Genomic DNA, 15,846 nt, shown 5'->3' with positions numbered 1-15,846 from the left:
AAGAGTGCCCACCAGAGTGATCTCTCGGCTCGTTTTGGAATCTCTCTGCCACTGAAGCTTATTTCATTTCCTTTCACATCCCCCTTTTGGTCAAGAAGATGTTCTCCATCCCACGATGCCGGGTCTACATTCCTCCCCGGGAGTCATATTCCACGTAGCCAGGGAGATTCACTTGCCTGGGTGTCTGATCCCACGTAGGGGGGAGGGCAGTGATTTCACCTTTCAAGTTGGCTTAGCCAGAGAGAGAGGGCCACATCTGAGCAACAAAGAGGCATTCAGGAGGAGACTCTTAGGCACAAATACAGGGAGGCCTAGCCTCTCCTTTGCAGCAACCGTCTTCCCAAGGGTAAAACTTATGGTAGAGGGCTCAACCCATCAAACCACCAGTCCCCTATGTCTGTGGTCATGTTAGCAACCATGGAGGTGGGGTAGGCGAATACCCCTGCATTCTCCACAGGCTCCTCAAGGGGGCACTACATCTTTTTTTTTTTTTTTTTCCTTGTTTGTCTTTTTTCTTTTTTCTTTTTTTTAACTTTCCCTTCTTTTTTAAATCAACTGTATGAAAAAAAAAGTTAAAAAGAAAACAAACATACAATAAAAGAACATTTCAAAGAGACCATAACAAGGGAGTAAGAAAAAGACAACTAACCTAAGATAACTGCTTAACTTCCAACATGTTCCTACTTTACCCCAACAAAGTTACATAATATAGCAACATTTCAGTGAACTTGTTCCTACTACATCCATCAGAAATTAACAGACCATAGTCATTTCTGGGCATCCCCAGAACGTTAAATAGCTTATCTGTTCTTCTTGGATTATTGTTCCCCCTTCCTTAATTGCTCTCTACTGCTAGTTCCCCTACATTCTACATTATAAACCATTTGTTTTACATTTTTCAAAGTTCACATTAGTGGTAGCATATAATATTTCTCTTTTTGTGCCTGGCTTATTTCGCTCAGCATTATGTCTTCAAGGTTCATCCATGTTGTCATATGTTTCACCAGATCGTTCCTTCTTACTGCCGCGTAGTATTCCATCGTGTGTATATACCACATTTTATTTATCCACTCATCTGTTGAAGGACATTTGGGTTGTTTCCATCTCTTGGCAATTGTGAATAATGCTGCTATGAAGATTGGCGTGCAGATATCTGTTCGTGTCACTGCTTTCCGATCTTCCGGGTATATACCGAGAAGTGCAATCGCTGGATCGAATGGTAGCTCTATATCTAGTTTTCTAAGGAACTGCCAGACTGACTTCCAGAGTGGCTGAACCATTATACAGTCCCACCAACAATGAATAAGAGTTCCAATTTCTCCACATCCCCTCCAGCATTTGTAGTTTCCTGTTTGTTTAATGGCAGCCATTCTAACCGGTGTTAGATGGTATCTCATTGTGGTCTTAATTTGCATCTCTCTAATAGCTAGTGAAGCTGAACATTTTTTCATGTGTTTCTTGGCCATTTGTATTTCCTCTTCAGAGAACTGTCTTTTCATATCTTTTGCCCATTTTATAATTGGGCTGTCTGTACTATTGTCATTGAGTTGTAGGATTTCTTTGTATATGCAAGATATCAGTCTTTTGTCAGATACATGGTTTCCAAAAATTTTTTCCCATTGAGTTGGCTGCCTCTTTACCTTTTTGAGAAATTCCTTTGAGGTGCAGAAACTTCTAAGCTTGAGGAGTTCCCATTTATCTATTTTCTCTTTTGTTTCTTGTGCTTTGGGTGTAAAGTCTAGGAAGTGGCCTCCTAATACAAGGTCTTGAAGATGTTTTCCTACATTATCTTCTAGGAGTTTTATGGTACTTTCTTTTATATTGAGATCTTTGGTCCATTTTGAGTTAATTTTTGTGTAGGGGGTGAGGTAGGGGTCCTCTTTCATTCTTTTGGATATGGATGTCCAACTCTCCCAGCCCCATTTGTTGAAAAGACCATTATGGCTCAGTTCGGTGACTTTGGGGGCCTTATCAAAGATCAGTCGGCCATAGATCTGAGGGTCTATCTCTGAATTCTCAATTCGATTCCATTGATCTATATGTCTATCTTTGTGCCAGTACCATGCTGTTTTGGCAACTGTGGCTTTATAATAAGCTTCAAAGTCAGGGAGTGTAAGTCCTCCCACTTCGTTTTTCTTTTTTAGAGTGTCTTTAGCAATTCGAGGCATCTTCCCTTTCCAAATAAATTTGATAACTAGCTTTTCCAAGTCTGCAAAGTAGGTTGTTGGAATTTTGATTGGGATTGCATTGAATCTGTAGATGAGTTTGGGTAGAATTGACATCTTAATGACATTTAGCCTTCCTATCCATGAACATGGAATATTTTTCCATCTTTTAAGGTCCCCTTCTATTTCTTTTAGTAGAGTTATGTAGTTTTCTTTGTATAGGTCTTTTACATCTTTGGTTAAGTTGATTCCTAGGTACTTGATTTTTTTAGTTGCTATTGAAAATGGTATCTTTTTCTTGAGTGTCTCTTCAGTTTGTTCATTTCTAGCATATAGAAACATTACTGACTTATGTGCATTAACCTTGTATCCCGCTACTTTGCTAAATTTGTTTATTAGCTCTAGTAGCTGTATCGTTGATTTCTCAGGGTTTTCTAGATATAAGATCATATCATCTGCAAACAATGACAGTTTTACTTCTTCTTTTCCAATTTGGATGCCTTTTATTTCTTTGTCTTGCCGGATTGCCCTGGCTAGCACTTCCAGCACAATGTTGAATAACAGTGGTGACAGCGGGCATCCTTGTCTTGTTCCTGATCTTAGAGGGAAGGCTTTCAGTCTCTCACCATTGAGTACTATGCTGGCTGTGGGTTTTTCATATATGCTCTTTATCATGTTGAGGAAGTTTCCTTCAATTCCTACCTTTTGAAGTGTTTTTATCAAAAAGGGATGTTGGATTTTGTCAAATGCTTTTTCAGCATCTATTGAGATGATCAATTGATTTTTTCCTTTCGAGTTTTTAATGTGTTGTAATACATTGATTGTTTTTCTTATGTTGAACCATCCTTGCATGCCTGGAATGAACCCCACTTGGTCATGATGTATGATTTTTTTAATGTGTCTTTGGATTCGATTTGCAAGTATTTTGTTGAGGATTTTTGCATCTATATTCATTAGGGAGATTGGCCGGTAGTTTTCCTTTTTTGTAGCATCTTTGCCTGGTTTTGGTATTAGATTGATGTTAGCTTCATAAAATGAGTTAGGTAGTGTTCCATTTTTTTCAATGTTTTGAAAGAGTTTGAGTAAGATTGGTGTCAGTTCTTTCTGGAAAGTTTGGTAGAATTCCCCTGTGAAGCCATCTGGCCCTGGGCATTTATTTGTGGGAAGATTTTTGATGACTGATTGGATCTCTTTGCTTGTGATGGGTTGGTTGAGGTCTTCTATTTCTTCTCTGGTCAGTCTAGGTTGTTCATATGTTTCCAGGAAATTGTCCATTTCTTCTACATTATCCAGTTTGTTGCCATACAGTTGTTCATAATATCCTCTTATAATTTTTTTACTTTCTTCAGGATCTGCAGTTATGTCACTTTTTTCATTCATTATTTTGTTTATATGGGTCTTCTCTCTTTTTGATTTTGTCAGTCTAGCTAGGGGCTTGTCAATCTTGTTGATCTTCTCAAAGAACCAACTTTTGGTGATATTTATCCTCTCTATTGTTTTTTTGTTCTCTATGTCATTTATTTCTGCTTTAATCCTTGTTATTTCTTTTCTTCTACTTGGTTTAGGATTGGTTTGCTGTTCATTTTCTAGCTTCTTCAGTTGATCCATTAGTTCTTTGATTTTGGCTCTTTCTTCCTTTTTAATATATGCGTTTAGTGCTATAAATTTCCCCCTTAGCACTGCTTTTGCTGCATCCCATAGGTTTTGGTATGTTGTGTTCTCATTTTCATTCGTCTCTATATATTTAGCAATTTCTCTTGCTATTTCTTCTTTAACCCACTGATTGTTTAGGAGTGTGTTGTTTAACCTCCAGGTATTGGTGAATTTTCTAAGTCTCTGATGGTTATTGACTTCTAATTGTATTCCATTGTGGTCAGAGAATGTGCTTTGAATAATTTCAATCTTTTTAAATTTATTGAGGCTTGTTTTATGTCCCAGCATATGATCTATTCTGGAGAAGGTTCCGTGAGCACTAGAAAAGTATGTGTATCCTGGTGATTTGGGATGTAATGTCCTGTAGATGTCTGTTAAATCTAATTCATTTATCAGATTGTTTAGGTTTTCAATTTCTTTATTGGTCTTCTGTCTGGTTGATCTATCTATAGGAGAGAGTGATGTGTTGAAGTCTCCCACAATTATTGTGGAAACATCAATTGCTTCCTTTAGTTTTGCCAGTGTTTCTCTCATGTATTTTGTGGCACCTTGATTGGGTGCATAGACATTTACGATTGTTATTTCTTCTTGCTGAATTGCCCCTTTTATTAGTATGTAGTGGCCTTCTTTGTCTCTCAAAACATCCCTGCATTTGAAGTCTATTTTATCTGAGATTAATATTGCTACACCTGCTTTCTTTTGGCTGTAGCTTGCATGAAATATTTTTTTCCATCCTTTCACTTTCAGTTTCTTTGTGTCCCTGTGTCTAAGATGAGTCTCTTGTATGCAACATATTGATGGTTCATTTTTTTTGATCCATTCTGCGAATCTATATCTTTTAATTGGGGAGTTTAATCCATTTACATTCAACGTTAAAACCGTGAAGGCATTTCTTGAATCGGCCATCTTATTCTTTGGTTTATGTTTGCCATATTTTTCCCTCTCTCTATTAATATCCTTTATTGTACCCATACCTAATCTCTTTAGTACTGAACCTTTCTCCAAGTCTCTCTGTCCTGTCTTTGTTTCTCTGTCTGTAGGGCTCCCTTTAGTATCTCCAGTAGGGCAGGTCTCTTGTTAGCAAATTCTCTCAGCATTTCTTTGTCTGTGAAAAATTTAAGCTCTCCCTCAAATTTGAAGGAGAGCTTTGCTGGATAAAGTATTCTTGGCTGGAAATTCCTCTCACTCAGAATTTTAAATATATCGTGCCACTGCCTTCTTGCCTCCATGGTGGCTGCTGAGTAGTCACTACTTAGTCTTATGCTGTTTCCTTTGTATGTGGTGAATTGCTTTTCTCTTGCTGCTTTCAGAACTTGCTCCTTGTCTTCTATGTTTGACAGTGTGATCAGTATATGTCTCGGAGTGGGTTTTTTTGGATTTATTCTATTTGGAGTTCGCTGAGCATTTATGATTTGTGTATTTATGTTGTTTATAAGATTTGGGAAGTTTTCCCCAACAATTTCTTTGAATACTCTTCCTAGACCTTTACCCTTTTCTTCCCCTTCTGGGACACCAATGAGTCTTATATTTGGACGTTTGATATTATCTATCATATCCCTGAGGTCCATTTCGATTTTTTCAATTTTTTTCCCCATTCTTTCTTTTATGCTTTCATTTTCCATTCTGTCATCTTCGAGGTCACTGATTCGTTGTTCAACTTCCTCTAGTCTTGTACTATGAGTGTCCAGAATCTTTTTAATTTGGTCAACAGTTTCTTTAATTTCCATAAGATCATCCATTTTTTTATTTAGTCTTGCAATGTCTTCTTTATGCTCTGCTAGGGTCTTCTTGATTTCCTTTGTCTCCCGTACTATGGTCTCATTGTTCATCTTTAGTTCTTTGAGTAGCTGCTCTAGGTGCTGTGTCTCTTCTGGTCTTTTGGTTTGGGTGCTTGGGCTTGGGTTATCCATATCGTCTGGTTTTTTCATATGCTTTATAATTTTCTGTTGTTTTTGGCCTCGTGGCATTTGCTGAACTTGATAGGGTTCTTTTAGGGTTTGTAGACCTATTGAAGTCCTTATCTCTAATTTATCAGGTCTACAGCTTCGTGGAGTACACTTTCTCTAACTAACCAGCAGGTGGCGTCCACGAGCCACCTGTTCTCCACAAGCCAGTTCTCCCCCACCCAGCCTTTTTTGGTGAGTGGGGGAGTGAGTCCTGTGGGGCCCAATTGGTGTACCAAGCTTGCGTGTGTAGTTGGTGTTGCCTGCCCTGTATGTGGGGCGTGTTTCTGGGCAGTCGGGGAGGGGGGGTGGCCCTAACAATCAAATCTCCCTGATGATCCTAGAGTTTTAAAGCTGCTGCAATAGTCTAATCCTTCAGTTCAGTCCTGCCACAGTTTGTCTCTGCCACTGACCCACAAGTCTTTGGTATTGGCGTATGGCTCCTGAGACTTGCAAGTGGGCCCCTCTTCCAGGCTGTGCACCCCGGGTCCTCTGTTGAGGGATGACTGTGCTATGTCACAAGTGAGTGCCGTCCCCCCAGGGCAGTTCTGGGCTGCTGGGCTGTGTAGGGAGGCTCCCAGTCTGCTCAAATGATGGCTGAATGGGGCTTTGTTAATTCACACTGCTCCCCCTTCCCAGCTCTGGGACATTCAGCTGAGGTTGCAGGGAAGGCTAATGTCCACGCCCAGTTTTGTGGTGTGTGCCTGTTATTTGAAGCACTTCCGTCACACTGGGTTGTCTGGGGCAGCTCTGGGCTATGGGGCTGGCGATGGGCAGGAGTGTTTCCTGTCCACCAGGATGGTGGCTGTGAGTGGACACCCCCCTTTTCTTGGGAAGTTGTGGTGTTTAGTGAATTTTCTCAGCCACTGGATTATTGCCTTTTGTCTCAGAGCTCTCTTAGTTCTGCTCTTGACTTGACGTGCCCAAATTGCAATTCTTTGAAGCTTTCTGTATTGGGCTTCTTAGAGTAATTGTTTTAGAAAAAGAAAAAAGGATTTAAAAAAAAAAAAAAAAAAAAAAACGGCCCTCCTCAGAGATCTAATGGGTTATTGAAATTTAATGCTAATAGACAAAGCAACCAGGGCCATTAAGGAAAGGTCCACAGGGCAGAGAGATCAGCTTTGCTTCGGGATTTGCATATGCGCTTCAAGGCCTGAGCTCCGCCCTTACCCTTTCTGTGTTCACCAGAACTCCAAAAATCCTCTGCTTTTATTTTGGAGTTTTTCGAGTTGTTTTTTTTCTATGCCTGTCTCCTCTCTGCTGGGCTGGCTGCTCTCAGAGTCTCTGGTGTCTGGTCTCAGTCTATCTATGGTTGGAGTTTGAATCAGTAGAATGAGTTTCCGATAAGAGCAGCCACTGCAGTTCTCCCTTCTCCTTCCCGGAGCTGACAGCCCCTCCTCCCCCGGGACTGAGCCTGGCAGGGAGGGGCGCGGGTCCCCTGGCCGCAAAAACTTACAGATTTCTCTGATCTCAGCAGTTCCACGTTTTCATGAGTGTTGTATGAAGTATGCCCAAAGACAGATTGCTCTGTGGTGTCCAGTCCACACAGTTCCTGGCTTTTTACCTACTTTCCTGGAGGAGTAACTAAAACTTACAGCTCACCAGTCTGCCATCTTGCCCCGCCTCCTCGCGGTAACTTATTTTACATCTATAATTTTATTTGTTACTCATAGTAAGATTATGCCCTCATTTTTTTGTTAGGGAAACTAACACACAACTTCAGTTTGCTAGGTTCAGGATTCAAATTCAACTCATAGCTCTTTTCTCTAAATCACAGTGACGGTCATCTGTAAGAGAAATGGGCAAATAAATTGCAGACTGCATTTTTGTGTTGTCTCTTGAATGTTGCCAAAATAAGGAGAATCATTCCAATGTAGCTCCATCCATACATAGCCAAACCTAAGAATTTTTTGGACCTATTCTCATAGATTTTTGGCTGAAAGTTTCCTCTAAGTTTATCTAACTGTATAGATTAGAAAAATGAGAACTGGAGACCTTAAAGACTTGTTTAAAATAGGAACAAATCTGGTTCTAGTAACTCAGGAGTCTTGACTTAGGATGAGTGCTCTTTCTACTTTTTCATACTACCTCTCTGCAGAAATAACGGGTGGTATTTGTAGACGTCTCACTGCACCAACCAAAGCTCCCAAGTTTGTCTTCTGGTTATGTTACATCCTCTCAAATAAGTATTGCCTTACTATTCAAATGCCTGTGACAGATAGTTAAGTACTTGATAAAGTGAAGTTGATTAACTTGATAGATCCATCACCTGGGAATTTCTCCTCTTCTCATTCAGTCAGATGCATTTGGAGAGGAGGACATGCAGGTCTTAAGTATTTGAAGTCATTTCTCCTTTCTACAATGGTTTTTTTGTTTGTTTTAAGGAAAAAAGGAGAGAGTTTTAGTCTTGCCTTATACGCTTTTCAAAGATTACTTCACAAAGAATCATTCATAAAGATATATATATATATATCCATCCTTGTGTTTTATTCAATTTCCTTTGGTGAGAGCATAGACAAGGACACAAATTCAACATAAACCAGTACTTGTTTTCCAGAACAGATTAAAGTATGGAGGACTTTCCATTCATATAGTAAAAGAAGTCTTACAAACATGGCATTAAACAAAGTTGTGAGAAAAAGTCACATTTAACTTTCCTCAGTATCTCAAGTGTCTTCTTAACCTGCCTGTCCCTTTCCATTTACTATCTCAAACCACCCATTCCTGCCCATTTATTTAAAACTTACACATTACGATGCTTGATAGGTAAGATTTAAATATATACGACTCACCTGTGCTGCTTTGTCCTGATTCCAGACATTTGACGAATGTGTAGCTGAGGGCGGCTCGGACTGTGCTCCAGAGAAGCTCTGGCTTCAAATCCCGTTCTTCTGTGGCCACAGCTCGGAATGCTGGTAGGTAGGATAAAGTTAGTTTAAAATGATAATCTATACTCTTTCTATAATCTGTATTTAACAAGTATGAATGTGTTAGTCAGGGTTAGGTATAGGGAAATCAGTGAAAGACCAATTTAAAAATAGCATGTAATTAAGTAATAGCAAATCTTGTGGTTACTTTTAAATGCATTAAAAAGATTTTTCATTATAATGTCCTTGCACCATTTTCTCAGATACTGTTTTTTAAACTTTTTGTTTGTTTTTGGTGTTACATGTTTTGCTCCATTCCAGCAGAGCTCTGAATTGAGGGATAAGGGGTCATTTCATAAACCTCATTTTCTCCTAAGCTTATTGATCAAGGCTTAGTGAGTAAATTATTCATCTGATTTTACTGTTAAAATTGTATTTGACTTTGAGAGAAGCCAAGGTTATGGTTGTGGTTTAATATGCTAATAAATGTGAGGTAGAAAATAAAGATATTTTCCCTTAATAATGAACTTACTTCCTCATGATCTGAGTTTTTAGTTTTTGAAAATAGTGGTACATATTTATTTGTTCAATTCAATCATTTTTATAGGAAAAGTAGAGACAAATAAGAACACATTTAAAGTTAATATCTTCCTCAAAACTAAACAGAAATGCAAGGAATGCCTGCTTTCTTTTCTTTATTAGTTAAGATATATTATTGGATTGCCATGAACCTTTATGTCCTACTCAATAGACTGTATCAACGCATAATAATAGCATAAGAAGAATTGGAAGCATAAGAAGAATGTCTTTTCAATGTTTAACCTTTTCCTTAGAACAGGAATTGGCAAACTACCACCTGTAGACCATTCTGGTCCATTGCCAGTTTTTATAAATAAAGTTCTACTGGAACACAGCCACATCCATTTGCTTATTTGTTGTCTATGGCTGTTTTCTCACTAAAACAACAAGAGTAGTAGTTGTGACTGAAACCATATGGCCTGCAAAGCCTAAAATATTTACCCTCTGACCCTTTGCCAAACCCAGTCTCAGAACAATAAAGAATATTTTGCTTTATTGGGCATAATTGGGAATATTTATTTGGATTTCTTTCATATGTTTCATAGACTCATAGATCTGGGAGGGACCTTAGAAATCAACCAATTCACCTCACCCTTGCCCTTTTCTTTAACTGTTGAAAAAAAACTAAAAGTTAGAGAGGTTAAACCACCAGATGAAAGATCACACTGCTATATAAGGGCAGAGCTGGAATTAGGATTAGAGGCTGTTAATGCTAAAAAGAACTCAGAAATACAGTTTATTTTGAGCCAAATCTCTAGTAATAACTATTGGCTAACAATATTTTTAAAAAAAAGAGAGAGAGAGAGATTCTTAGCAGAACCATTACTGAATTTCTGATATATTTTCTATTCCTCAGAAATTTCTGAAGAACTATGCTCACAAAAAACATAAGCATACAAATTAAGATAAGCACTAAATGTAATTTGCTTAGACTTTACTAGAGGACTCTTAATATGAACAAAATTTAGTTTAGAACAGTTCAAAAAAATTAAACAAACTCACACTAAATGAGATGGTAAGAATATATGTCTTCTCTCAAACTAAACTTTGTTCATTTTAAGAGTTCTTGTCTGATTTAGCACTGCATGGGTGAGCAGAAACCAGAGGTGTAAGGCAAAGGAAGTGAAAAACAGGTTTGTCAGCAAATGAAGTTTATAGCAGGACATTGAGGTTTTGGATGTGCATGTGTTTTTCTATTTTCTCCATAACATACAGGTCATAGGCATCAGAAATACTTAGCAGATTTCACAACCAAGTTTTTAATGCTTTTTGTTGGCTTTAGGAATGTGGGAAGCAGGTGGGCTATGGATCAAGCCAAGTATAACCTCATTAATGAATACTTTCTGGTGGGAGTTACTGAAGAGCTGGAAGATTTTATCATGTTATTGGAGGCAGCTTTGCCCCGGTTCTTCAGGGGTGCTACCGAACTCTATCGTACAGGTATATAAATGATGGGTTTCTTTTCATTTTTTAAAAATTCTGTTACCACATATACAATCTAACATCTCCCCCTTTCAACCACATTCAAATATATATTTCAGTGCTGTTAATGGCATTCGCAATGTTGTGCTACCATCAACTCCATCCATTACCAAAACATTTCTATCATTCTGAATAGGAACCGTGTACATTTTAAGCCTTAACATTTCCCTTCCCTATTCCCACCCCATCCCCTGGTAACCTATATTTTAAATTCTGACTCTGTGAGTTTGCTTATTCTAATTGTTTCAAATCAGTGAGATCATACAATATTTGTCCTTTTGTCTGGCGTATTTTACTCAACATGATGTCTTCGAGGTTCGTCATGTTGTCACACGAATTAGGACTCCATTCCTTTTCATGACTGAATAATATTCCATTGTGTGTGCGTGCGTGTGTGTGTGTGTGTGTCCATACACACACACTACATTTTATTTATCCATTCATCAGCTGATGGACACTTGGGTTGCTTCCATTGTTTGGCAATTGTGATTAATGCCGCTATGAACATTAGCGTGCAAATATCTGTTTGAGTCCCTGCTTTCTGCTCTTTTGGGTATGTACCGAGTAGTGGGATTGCCAATGATGGCTTTTCTTTGAAAGTTTTCTGTAACTTTGTTTGTTTGTTTGCAACTTGAAAAATATAGATAATTTGAAAATTCTTCAGAATAAGACAAGAAATAGCTCCAGAAAGGCAAGTGTATCATCTTACTTGCCTGGACATGTGAATGGATAAACTTAAACATTTGGAAATGAACCGAGGTGACGATAGCATGTTATTGTGAGAATAATTAACAGTGCTGAATGTTGTGTGAATGTGGTGGAAAGGATAAGTTTGAGTCATGTATGTCACCAGAAGGAAAGTTGGAGGTTAAAACATAGGAATGTATAACATAGTGAATCACGTGGTAGACAATGTCCATGATTAACTGGACAAATATAAAAAGTTCTTTCATGAACTAGAAAACATGTATGACACTATTATAAGGAGGTAATAAAAGAGGGGTATATGAGGAAAAATGTGCCTATTGCAAACTATGAACTATAGTTAACAGTAATATTTTAATACTCTCCTCAACAGTAACAAATGTACCACTCCAATACTGTGGGTCAGTAATAATGGGGGATAAGGGGTTTTGGAGGATTTGAGTTTTCTTTTTCTTTTTGCTTCTTTTCTGGAGTAATGAAAATATTCTAAATTTGATCATGGGGACATATGGTACTGGATGCCAATCACTGGGACCATGCATTCCACACTTAGACCAGCCTAATTCCACTCAGAGTAGGAGTGAGATGGTGGAAGCAAGTCACACTAATAATGATCATTATTTGCTATGTCTGGTATATTATAGAACCTCTAAAAGTGTGCTTCAGCACCCCAACAGTATTATATCTCTGAAAGTGACCATGATAGTCCCATCTAATTCTGGCTTTTTTGCTGTTCTTTGGTAAGATGTAATCATAGGAATTTCTTTCTATGCCCTAGCTCTCAACACAAAATTACAGAGAATGTAGAATATTAGAAATTAGCATTAAATTTAGCAAAAGATATTTGATTATTTTTTAAAGATAAACTTGTCATAGAGCCCCAATCATTTGAGAATACACATGTGAGGTGACAGCCTACACTTCACCGGGTGGTGATCCTTATCTTTATTTTTTGACATCTCATTACATCTTTAACAGGTTAAGGATTTATATTATAAAGAACTAAATCACAGTTCTAGTATGATTAGGGCTCCATTTTGCCCTAATTACATTAATACAAGACAATTAAGTTATATTACCTAACCTTCTATGTGTTATATTAATTTAAACCATCTCTTCCAATAAAGAGGCATTGAATTATTTATCTTTTCTTTTTTTCCTTCCTAAGTAGGAAAGAAATCTCATCTTAGGAAAACCACAGAGAAGAAACTCCCCACTAAACAGACCATTGCAAAACTGCAGCAGTCTGACATTTGGAAAATGGAGAATGAGTTCTATGAATTTGCACTAGAGCAGTTCCAATTCATCAGAGCCCATGCTGTTCGAGAAAAAGATGGAGACCTCTACATCCTAGCACAAAACTTTTTCTACGAAAAGATTTACCCTAAATCAAACTAAGTACAAGATGTGGCTGTTAGATTCTTGAACTAATGTTTTGACCCTCTCTTCACCTTAGTTCTCAACTCCACAAGTTGGATTGCTGATAGGTGTATAAGACAATTTGTATTATACTGATTTAGAAAACAGGAAAATAACATCAAGGAAGTAGTTACTGGCTGGTATGTCAGTGTTCTAAGAAGTTTAAGTCGGGGTTTTGTTTTTCATTTTTCTGGTTAGATTTTGGTGGGAGTTACAACTTCCTGCCTGAAAAAAACCTACACTTCACCTAAAATACACACATAGCAGGTCTAATCAAAAGGCTAAATACAATTTCAGAAAAGGTTCTGATACCCTGTTTTTGACAAAGCTTTTTTCCAACTAAACATGAATGAAGATGAATCCATTTGCTATTTCCACCTTCACCTGGAGGTTTGGGTTACACGCCTCTACTGAATAGTGTTAATAGCTGGTCGACAGTGTGTGCTTGTTTCTGTGAATCAGGTCCAATGAAATTTGTTGGAATGTTTATCATGTTTGCTAAGAAATGTTTCTGCTGTAGCTGAATTTGCCCATATTATGTAGGTTGTTTTAATTCTTTTAAAATGCTGATTAGTGTTAAAAAAAAATTTTAACCATTACTAATACTGTGAAAAAAAAATAGAGTCAGAGCAGTATTTCTCATTCCTGCCTCCCCAGTGTCAAGATTGGGAAGACACTTCAAAGAATGTTGACATTATCTGAAATTTTACTTAAGACTTCCATACACTGATATAAAAAAAAAAGTAAGTTTAGATTTGTTTCTCTGTGGATTATTTGTAATAGCTGTAAACTGAAATATCGGTGACTCTATTTGACTCCATTAGTGAGCTGTGGTATGGGTAGGGTTTTCCTACTTCTTCTGTACTTTTACCTGTAGACTATTTTTACTAAGGTGCTTTATAATGTGTTTTAAAGCATTGCATTTACAAAAAAGGAAAATGCTGTAAATATTGCATATTTTATGTATTTGGACCAAAACGTTATAAGTAATTAAACAAAAATGGTTTTGCACCAATTTTATTATGTCAAGTAAAACCATCAGACCTACTATTCTTGTATTTTTCATTTAACCTTACTGTCAAGACGTCACTGAAATGAATTTCAGTAATCTTTCAATTTTGATACACAGTACATTATTCAAAATTGGAGCAGTATTTATGGTGAAAAGAGTATGGACAGAGTCAGAATACTTGATTTCTGGTCCTGGCTCTTCCACTTATCAGCTTTGTGACCTTGGGCAAGTCATTTAACCTCTCCTTGCCTCCATTTCCTCATCTTCAAATGAGGATAATAATACCTGCTGTACCTACCTCACAGGGATGTTGTGGGGATTAAATGAGATGGCCTGTGAAAGCACTTTGAAAACAGTAAAGCGCTATATAAATGTAAGGTATTATTGTAGAAACATCCTTAACATAGTTTCATACCATTCATTTTTTAACACAAGAAAGGTAAAATCCACTTACAAGCTGGTTGAAAAAAAGTCAATTCATATTTGATAAATATCTTAGCGTTTTATCTTCTGTGTTTCAACAGCTTTTGAAATATGAAACACCTGTGAACTCTTAAAATTCATGAGCTGCTGCTTGAGTTCAGAAGGTTCCCTGTTTGAAATAGACTTCCTTAGCTGACTAAGGGCAGGAGAAACTTTTGTCTCCAAATTTGAAAGATTTTTCTGTTTTTATTTTACATTACCAGTCAGAAATGGTAACTGTTTTATACTTATGGTTTCTAAGGTATATTTTGTGGAGTTTAATTTCCCTATGCATTCTTTTTCCCCTTCTCGGAGTGACAGAGGTAAAGAATTTTAGAAACAGATTTTCTAAAAGAATAGCTTTTAATATGTTTAGTTTAAATAAGTATTCCAGAACAGGGGTTCACCAAACTATGTATACATTTTAGACAGGTATCTTTAAAGGTTATTAACTGGAGAGGTGTTTGGGTGGGGAGCACTACTTATCAGAAAACTTTAACGAACAGATTTGAAGAAAAATTAAAGGAAGATGATAAAAAGAATCATTTTAGCACCCTTTCTTCCCAGTAATATGAAAATATTAAGAGAACACATCCAGGAATACTTTTCTTACTTAGATTTCTTCTTTCTTTCTTTTTTTTTTTTTTTTTTTATTATTTTTAAATATATTAGTTAACTTTTACAGGTATTTGTTGAACATATATACAAATTATTTCCTTGCCCAAAAGGAGAAAACACCAAGTTGGGGGTTTGTGACATTTATCTGCTAATGACTTCCAGTGTTCAGGTTATTGTTGGAATACAAGCTAAAATCTTCTAGAGGTGCGTTAACTCTTTTCAGTAACTAGGGTAGCATTTAGCACACTAGATAGAGGTCAGTAAACTTTTTGTGTCAAGAGCCAAGGAGTAAATATCTTAGGCTTTGCGGTTTACATGGTCTGTGTCACAACTACTCATCTCTGCCATTATAGTGCAAAGGCAGCCATAAACAGTTTGTATGTGACTGAGTTCCAGTAAAACTTTATCTATAAAAACAGGTGACATATCAGCTCTTGCCTATGGGCTGTAGTTTACCAACATCTGCACTAGAGAAATCATTATTTGTAGAGAAATCATTTTTGATCTTACTTCTGTGGCCTGAAAGAGTTTATGCACTTCTAGAAGCTCCTAACTTACATCCAAAGAATAGCCCTCTGATTCATGCAGTCTCTTCCAAAAATTCATAAACTTTTATGACTTAGATTGCTTCCAGCTGGGCATGTTTTCTTTCTCAGTTTACCAGTTCAGAATAGGGGCATTTATTCTGTCATCTTTTAGGGTAGGTTAGAAATGTCCCTAGAGGCTGAGGAAGGGGTGGATTTAATTCCATCTGGTCTAATACAGTTCTGGGAGTCAAGTGCAGAGTCCTTATAATGCCTAACTTTATAATCAATTAAATAGATAGAACCACTAAGACAATAATGTATTTTTTTAAAGTGGCAAATGTGGTTTTCTTTTTTCAGCCTTGTGCTTTTTTCAGTATTTTGATCATAGGGAGATTTTTTTTTTATAATACAAAG

At 37.2% G+C, this 15,846-nt stretch overlaps 1 protein-coding gene across 3 annotated transcripts in view; it reads left to right on the top strand.

The window, feature by feature from the left end:
* The window catches only part of HS2ST1 (heparan sulfate 2-O-sulfotransferase 1), a 224,522-nt gene extending 209,614 nt beyond the window's left edge, over positions 1 to 14,908 (top strand). For 2 of the 3 annotated variants that reach the window (XM_037826726.1, XM_037826724.1), the window contains 3 exons: positions 8,579 to 8,676; positions 10,490 to 10,647; positions 12,563 to 14,908. In XM_037826726.1, the coding sequence (XP_037682654.1) occupies positions 8,579 to 8,676; positions 10,490 to 10,647; positions 12,563 to 12,792 (486 nt within the window). In that variant the 3' untranslated portion in view covers positions 12,793 to 14,908. The remainder of the gene's footprint in view (positions 1 to 8,578; positions 8,677 to 10,489; positions 10,648 to 12,562) is intronic. The other variant, XM_037826725.1, reaches the window with a different exon arrangement.
* The last annotated feature ends 938 nt before the right edge of the window (positions 14,909 to 15,846 follow it).

This window comes from Choloepus didactylus, chromosome 2, assembly GCF_015220235.1.
Source record: "Choloepus didactylus isolate mChoDid1 chromosome 2, mChoDid1.pri, whole genome shotgun sequence".
NCBI lineage: Eukaryota > Metazoa > Chordata > Mammalia > Pilosa > Megalonychidae > Choloepus > Choloepus didactylus.
Note: the sequence above shows the minus strand (reverse complement) of the source record. Positions and strands in the feature narration are given on the sequence as shown.